The sequence below is a fragment of the Lathyrus oleraceus genome, chromosome 3 (genome assembly GCF_024323335.1).
Source record: "Lathyrus oleraceus cultivar Zhongwan6 chromosome 3, CAAS_Psat_ZW6_1.0, whole genome shotgun sequence".
In the NCBI taxonomy this organism is placed as follows: Eukaryota; Viridiplantae; Streptophyta; class Magnoliopsida; order Fabales; family Fabaceae; genus Lathyrus; species Lathyrus oleraceus.
In genome coordinates, this window is record NC_066581.1 from 68,809,472 (window position 1) to 68,818,004 (window position 8,533).

The following is an 8,533-nucleotide window of genomic DNA, read 5'->3' on the forward strand; positions in this document are numbered from 1 at the left end:
GTAAAACCCAATTCGAACCCCCTTTTCTTGTGTTTTTCACACCTTCATTTCCCTCTTAGGTTTACTCTTTACCATGTTTTTGATTGAAATTCTTGATTGTTTATAATGTTTGTATGATGAGATGATTAGATTGTAATTGTTATATATAAATCCTTGATTGTTGTATGAATTTGATGTGATGATGCTTGCTGAATTTTTCTGTCATGATCATGAAATAAGGATTTTGGGGATATGAACATGATGAACAAATTATGAGAAACTATAAAGTGATGATATGTTGGTGTTTGGTGAATGAATTGTTTATATATGCACATGGTTGATGATAAAAATCATTGAAAATATTATGAGGGATGTTTATAGGATGGAAAATTGGGGTTTGGGATGTGTTGGTTTCGTACTGTTTTAGTCATTCCAAACAACATCATTTTAAAAAAATCCTTCGGACGATTTTAGTCATAACTTTTGACTCGTGTCACGTTTTAAGGTGGGTTTTGGCACGTTGGTTAGCTGAGAGGGAGTACTACAATTTTGATTCAGGGGAAAAATCATTTTAATGGATTTATCAGAGGGTTATAGTAGATGGAAGGAAACGTAAAAATATGATGGATATGAATGAAGTTCGTATCGCTAATTTAATCGTTGTGTCACAAATGATTGGTATGTGTGTTAATGACGTTAGTGGTAGTCCATAAGGATGGACTACATATTATATAAGTGAATGGAGTGATAAATGGCGGACCATGATGTATTATAATATTTGCATGTGTTAGAATGAATCATAACGAAGTTCGTATCAGTAATTTGTTATGACATGGTGAATCGTTTGAATTGTTTGTTCACCTGTGATTGTGATAATCTAGAAGGGTGGATTATGTTGTGCATGACTGTAGTTGTATGATCAATTATGGATCATGACATGAATAATGAAAAATGTGTCAGTTGCATTATTTTTCCATGCCATGCATTCATAAATTGTTGAGTTGGTGGAGATAAGTTTAAGTTCGAAGGGGAACATTAAACCTATCTGAAACTTCAAAGGGGAAGTTCAGGATCCCGAAGGGGGAATTAGGTTCGCATGGTGAACCGTTGATAAACAATTCGTACCATATTGGATCGAGTTATGGAGTCTCATTGCATTTTCATTATATTATGTAGTGTTTAATTATGGTGATAATGTGTATTGTGCATGATTGTGGTGCATTGCGCATGAATACTATCCTTAGCATGTTATGCACCGATTAATTATATTAATATATTTCTCACCCCCTTTTTGTTTTTTTGTGTGTACTCCTTTGGAGTACATAAAATCAGGTACCTGAGTAGTTGACGGTGTACGATATGTTGCTATTGGTCGGGTCTTCTAGTGGAGTCGCTCTGATACGTAACACCGATGCTATTTTGACTATGGGGTTGTTTTACCTATGTGTTTTTCATGTTACGTATCTTTAAATAATAAGGATTGTTGTTTTAAACTACTATTGTTTGGATGTTTGGGTGAGACTTTGAATGTCGAACAAAAATTGTTTTTAATTCCACTGTAACAATGTGATTTATATAAGTTGAAGTAAACTTTTAAACTCCAAATTATGTGGATGTGACATCCTACTTAATTTAATTATTTTTATTTTATTTATTTATTTGAATCGGGAAGTTGGGTGTTACAAAGTGGTATCAGATCCTGGTTGGTCCGTCTGGCCAGGTGTATCGTGTGTTATAAGTTTTTAGTATATGAATATTGTGTGAACAATGTTGATATAAGTTTCTTCTAACCATGTTGTTGATATGTTTAGAATATGGTGTGAAGGAATGATGGTGCTATTGTTGTCGCCTTGCAAGAAGTGGCTCAAGTTGTGCAGAACAACCAACATGGAGGAAATGATGAGTTCCGCAGCTTGGGAAAGTTGTAGAGGAAAAACCCGCCTACCTTCAAAGGAAGGTATGATCCAGAGGGAGCACATGCATGGCTTAGGGATATTGAGAATATTTTCAGGGTAATGGCGTGTCCTGAGGCATAGAAAGTGTAGTTTGGTATGCATATGCTGACTGAGGAAGCTGATGATTGGTGGGGTAATACTCGTTAGAGATTGGAAGTTGCGGGTAATAAAATCACATGGGATGTATTTAAAGGAGAGTTTTTGGAGCTATATTTTCCAGAAGATGTACGTGGTAAGAAAGAGATTGAGTTTTTGGAATTGAAACAAGGGAACTAAACTGTTAATGAATATGCTGCTAAGTTCGAGAGACTTATGAAATTTTATCCACACTACAATGATGTAGCTGCAAAGGTTTCCAAATGTTTCAAATTTGAGAATGGGTTGCGTCCTGAGATCAAGCAAGGAATTGGCTATCAACAGATTCTCCGGTTTCCTGAACTGCTGAACAAATGCATAATATATGATGAGGGCAGTAGGGATCGACCTGCTCATTAAAAAAGTTTGAGTGAGAAAAAGGGAAAGCAACTGAATCGTGGAAAGCCGTATAATGTTCCAGCTGACAGAGGGAAACAAAGAATTTCAGATGGTAGAAGGCCGAGTGTGGGAGTGGCTCCTGCTCCTATCAAGTGCTACAGGTGTGGTGGTGCAGGACATTGCGCCAATGAATGTAAAAGTGATGAAAAGAAAATTTTTCAAATATGAGAAATCAGGACATATGATCGATGATTGAAAAAAATAATGTTCCTACTTGTTATAATTATGGGGAACCTGGTCACATCAGCACCACTTATCAGAAACCAAAGAAATCCCATACTGGAGGAAAGGTGTTTGCGTTGACTGAATCTCAACCTAACAGTTTTGACAGGTTGATTAGAGGTACATGTTATATTCACGACATTCCTTTGATTGCGATTATTGATACGGGTGCAACACACTCATTTATTTATGCTAATTGTGTACAAAAAGTGGGTCTTATTTTGTCTACTCTAAATAGTGGACTAGTTATCGACACTCCAGTTAACGGGTTAGTGATTACTCCTTTGGTATGTCTGACTTGTCCTTTGTCCATCTATGGCAAGGACTTTAGTATTGATTTAATTTGTTTATCGCTAGAATATATGGATGTAATGATGGGAATGAACTGGTTGGAGTTCAACCATGTTTATATTAATTATTACAGCAAAATTTGCGATTTCTTGCTCCTGAAGATAAATAAGAAGATGATTTTATATATGCTAAAGAATTGAAGGAATTGTTGAAAGATGAAGCTAAAGCATTTGCAATGTTTGCCTCTTTATCTATGGAGAGTCAAGCGACTATTAAAGGGTTACCGGTGGTGTTTGAATTTCCAGAGGTGTTTTTAGATGACATGTCTGAATTACTGCCCAAGAGAGAGGTGGAGTTTTCTATTGATCTTGTAACTGGTACTAGGCCAATTTCTATGGCACCATACAGAATGTCTGCATCAGAGTTGGGAGAATTAAAGAATTAGTTAGAAGACTTACTTGAAAAGAGATTTATCAGACCAAGTGTATCGCCTTGGGGAGCTCCATTATTGTTGGTGAAGAAGAAAAATGATAGTATTCGACTATGTGTTGATTATCAACAGTTGAATAAAGTGACGATAAAAAATAAATATCAACTTTTGAGAATCGATGACTTAATGGACCAGCTAGTAGGGGAATGCGTATTTAGCAAAATTGGTTTGAGGTCAGGTTACCATCAGACCGAGTTAAAGACGAGGATATTAAGAAGATGGCTTTTAGAACCCGATATGGCCATTATGAATATTAGGTGATGCCTTTTGGAATGTCTAATTCACAAGGGGTGTTCATGGAATATATGAACCGTATTTTTCATCCATACCTTGATCAGCTTGTCGTAGTCTTTATTGACGACATACTGATTTAATCTAAGTCGAGTGAGGAACATGCATAACATTTAAGAGCTGTACTATAGGTACTTAAAGAAAATAAGTTGTTTGCGAAAATGTTGAAGTGTGAGTTCTGGCTACCTGAAGTAAGTTTCCTAGGTCATGTGATTTCTGGTGATGACATAATAGTGGACCCATCCAAGGTAGATGCAGTACTACAGTGGGAAACTCCTAAATTAGTTACAAAGATTAGAAGCTTTTTAGGGTTGACTGGTTACTATCGTAGGTTTACTGAAGGGTTTTCAAATTTAGCCCTTCCGTTGACTCATTTGACTCGAAAAGGTCAGGCCTATGTTTGGGATATCCATTATGAAGAAAGCTTTAGAGAACTCAAAAAGAAGTTGACTACAACTCTGGTTTTAATTTTACCAAATCCTTTTGAACTGTTTGTGGTATACTGTGATGCGTCTAAAATGGGTTTATGTGGTGTGTTGATGCAGGATGGTAAGATGGTGGCATATGCTTCACGATAACTAAAAGTACACGAGAGGAATTATCCCACTCATGATCTTGAACTAGAATTAGTGGTATTTATGTTAAAAATATGGAGACATTATCTTTATGGTTCAATGTTCAAGGTATATAGTGACCGTACGAGTTTAAAATAATTATTTTATCAAAAGGAGATGAACATGAGGCAGAGGTGGTGGTTGGAATTTCTGAAGGATTATGACTTTGGTTTAAATTATCATCTAGGTAAAGCTAACGTCCTGGATGATGCTTTAAGTCGGAAGTCTATTCATATGTTGGCATTGATGGTTAGGGGATTGGAGTTAATTGAACATTTTGGAGATATGAGTATGGTTTGTGAAATGATATAGGAAAGTGTGATGCTGGGTATGTTAAAAGTAAACAATGAATTCCTTAATCAGATCAGGGAGAATAAAAAATTGAATGTTAAGCTGGTGGACCTATTGCCTTCAGAGAATGCAAGTGCAAATGGTGATTTTAAGGTAGATGAATATGGAGTACTGAGGTTTCGAGGTAGAGTATATGTGCTTGACAATCCTGAACTGAAGAAATTGATTCTTGAGGAAAGTCATATGAGTAGTTTGAGTATTCACCCTGGGGCTACTAAAGTGTATCAGGATCTCAAGAAAATACTTTGGTGGCCAAGAATGAAGTGAGATGTAGAACAGTTTGTGTACGCGTGTTTGACTTGCCAGAAGTCAAAAGTAAAACACCAAAAACCTTCGGGTTTGATGCAGCCTTTGGACATTCCAGAATGGAAGTGGGATAGTATTTCCATGGACTTCGTGACGGGATTACCAAATACTCCTAGTGGGAATGATACTATATGGGTGATTTTTGATAGATTGACAAAATCAACAAACTTCATTCCAATTAACATTATTTTCTCTTTACAAAAGTTAGCTGAGATTTATATTCGTGTGATAGTGAAGTTGCATGGAGTTCCTTTGAGTATACTGTATGATAGAAACCTTCGGTTTATATCCATATTTTGGAAAGTTTGCAAGATACTTTGGGTACTAAACTAAACTTGAGTTCTGCTTATCATCCGTAAACTGATGGAAAGGCTGAGAGAATTATTCAGTCATTAGAGGACTTGTTGAGGGCTTATATGCTCGAGCAAGGAGGTACTTGGGATGATCATCTGTATCTAATTGAGTTTACTTATGATAATAGTTTTCATTATAGTATCAGAATGAAGTTGTTTGAAGCATTATATGGTCGAAGGTGTATGACACCTCTATGTTGGTATGAATCGGGAGAGAGTGTTGTACTTGGATCGAAGATTGTCCAACAGACTACTGAAAAAGTGAAGATGATCTGAGATAAAATGAAACAAACACATAATAGGAAAAAGAGATATCATGATGTGAGAAGAAAAGATTTGGAATTTAAGGAAGGTGATCATGTGTTCCTTAGAGTTAATCATGTGACGACCGTTGGACGTGCGCTGAAATCGAAGAAGAGGACTCCTAAATTTATTGGTCCATATCAGATTTCTTAGATAATTGGGTCTATTGCTTGTAGAGTGGCCTTACCACCCAATCTTTCTAATTTACATGACATGTTCCATGTATCACAACTTCAGAAGTATATTCGCGGTCCATCTCATGTGATTAGGATGAATGATGTGCAAGTGAGGGTCAACCTTACGGTAGAAGCATTGCTTGTGAGAATTGAGGATCAAAAATTGAAGAAGCTGAGAGGCAAAGAGATTGCTATAGTGAAAGTTGTTTGGGGAGAAGTAGCTGGAGGGAATATGACTCGGGAGATGGAGAGCCGGATGCGAGAAACATACCTCGAATTATTCTCGTCAGGCAAATTTTCGAGGATGAAAATATTCTAAGTGAGGGAGAGTTGTAATGCCCCAAAATTTTGTTATTTATTTTCTTAATATAATTGTGCAATTTGTGTGTGTTGTGATATTATATCATGTTAAGGGAGACCCTTGAGTGTAGTATACCAACCTTAGAAATTAGAATTTAAGGTGTTAGGTGTGTGTGAGTAAAAAGGTAGAGACATGGGGGTGGTGGGAGAAGTAGTGGTTGTTACAATTATATAATTAGGATGATTTATATAAATAATAGTAATAATTAATATTTAAATATTTATTTTAATTATTGTTGTTATAGTGATATATTAAAATAAATATTTGATTTGGATTTATTAAAATAAATATTTAGTTTAGATTTAATACAATAATAATATTATATTTTAAATAAAAATAGAAAATTGTTTGTTATAAGGGAATTGAAAGTGAAAAGATGGGAAGTTATAGAATACGTGAAAACTTGGGAAAAAGAGATTTAAGAAGAGAAGGGGAAAATTTAGGAGGATCAAGAAAATCACCATTGTCAAGAATAAGAGCTATAAAGTATGATGAGATGATTATAAGGGTGTATATCCCTGAGAGGGTAGTGAGGGGGTCCTTCCCTCTTAGGTTTACTCTTAACATGTTTTTGATTGAAATTCTTGGTGGTTTGCAATGTTTGTATGATGAGATAATTAGGTTGTAATTGTTATATATAAATCCTTGATTGTTGTATGAATTTGATATGATGATGCTTGTCAAATTTTTCTATCATGATAATGGAATAAGGGTTTTAGGGATATGAACATGATGAACAAATTATGGGAAACTATAAAGTGATGATGTGTTAGTGTTTGGTGAATGAATTGTTGATATATGTATATGGTTGATGATGAAAATCCTTGAAAATATTGAGAGGGATATTTATAAGATGGAAATTGGGGTTTGGGATGTGTTAGGTTCGTACTATTTTAGTCCTTCCAAACTACATCATTTTTAAAAATTCTTTGTACGGTTTTGTCATAATGTTTGACTCGTGTGACGTTTTAAGGTGGGGTTTGACGCGTTGGTTAACTGAGAGGGAGTACTAAATTTTGATTCAGGGGAAAAATCATTTTAATGGATTCATTAGAGGGTTATAGTAGGTGGAAGTAGGTGTAAAAATATGATGGATATGAATGAAGTCCGTATCGGTAATTTAATCGTTGTGTCACGAATGATTGATATGTGTGTTAATGACGTTAGTGGTAGTACAAAAGGGTGGACTACGTATTAGATAAGTGTATTGAGTGATCAATGGTAGACCATAATGTATTATAATATTTACGTGTATTACAATGAATCATAATGAAGTTCGTATCAGTAATTTGTTGTGACATGGTGAATCATTTGAATTGTTTGTTCACTTGTGATTGTGATAATCCATAAGGCTGGATTATGTTGTATATGACCGTAGTTGTATGATCGATTGTGGATCACGACATGAATAATGACAAGTGTGTCAGTTGCATTATTTCCCCATGCCATGCATTCATAAACTGTTGAGTTGGTGGAGATAAATTTAAGTTCGAAGGGGAACGTTAAACTTATATAAAACTTCGAAGGGGAAGTTCGGTATTCCAAAGGGGGGATCGGGTTCTATGATGAACCGTTGATAAACAATTGATACCACATGCATTGTGTCGAGTTATGGAGTCTCATTGTATTTTCATTATATCGAGTGGTGTTTAATTATGGTGAGAATGTGGATTGTGAATGATTATGGTGCATTACGCATGAATACTATCTTTAGCATGTTATGCACCAATTATTTATATTAATGTATTTCTCACTCCCTTTTTGTTTGATGTGTCCGTACTCCTTTGGAGTATAGAAAATCAGGTACCTGAGTAGTTGACGGTGCATAACATGTTGCTATCGGCCAAGTCTTCTAGTGGAGTCGTTCTGATACGTAACACCGGGGATGTTTTGTTTATGAGGTTGTTTTACCTATGTGTTTTTCATGTTACGTATCTTTAAATAATAAGGATTGTTGTTTTGAACTACTATTGTTTGGATGTTTGGGTGAGGCTTTGGATGCCGAACAAAAAATGTTTTTAATTTTGCAATAAATATGTGATTTATATGAAGTTAATAGTATGATCCTATATAAATAATGTAACACATGTTTTTTTATATACATTTAATTCATTCATTAAGAAATCTCTCTCTCTCTCTCTCTCTCTCTCTCTCTCTCTCTCTCTCTTTCTATGTATCTGTGTGTGCGTGCAGGTGTGTGTAAATTATGTCTAAAGTTCCTCAATTTTCAAATAATTTGACTTATAAGTTACCCAAAAATTGGTATTTAGATCACCATTTTAATCCCCAATCTCTATCCATGGCAAA

The 8,533-nt window shown here is 35.3% G+C and overlaps 2 protein-coding genes across 2 annotated transcripts; both read left to right on the forward strand.

Moving 5' to 3' along the window:
* The first annotated feature begins 2,656 nt into the window (after window positions 1-2,656).
* Window positions 2,657-3,426, forward strand: LOC127129707 (uncharacterized). The gene is made up of 2 exons (XM_051058843.1): window positions 2,657-2,977; window positions 3,184-3,426. Exons 1-2 carry the CDS (start codon window positions 2,657-2,659, stop codon window positions 3,424-3,426), a joined length of 564 nt encoding a protein of 187 aa, XP_050914800.1.
* A 497-nt stretch (window positions 3,427-3,923) lies between these two features.
* Window positions 3,924-4,340, forward strand: LOC127129708 (uncharacterized mitochondrial protein AtMg00860-like). Its single transcript, XM_051058844.1, has one exon. The coding sequence runs from the start codon at window positions 3,924-3,926 to the stop codon at window positions 4,338-4,340; it is 417 nt and encodes a 138-aa protein (XP_050914801.1).
* Window positions 4,341-8,533: the final 4,193 nt, after the last annotated feature.

Excerpts from the sequence above, each read along its gene's own strand:
- LOC127129708 (XM_051058844.1), top strand. The coding sequence starts at position 3,924 with ATGTTGAAGTGTGAGTTCTGGCTACCTGAAGTAAGTTTCCTAGGTCAT.
- LOC127129707 (XM_051058843.1), top strand. The coding sequence starts at position 2,657 with ATGATTGAAAAAAATAATGTTCCTACTTGTTATAATTATGGGGAACCT. Across the intron at positions 2,978-3,183 it reads GGTTAGTGATTACTCCTTTG|GAATTGTTGAAAGATGAAGC; the intron begins GTATGTCTGACT and ends AAAGAATTGAAG.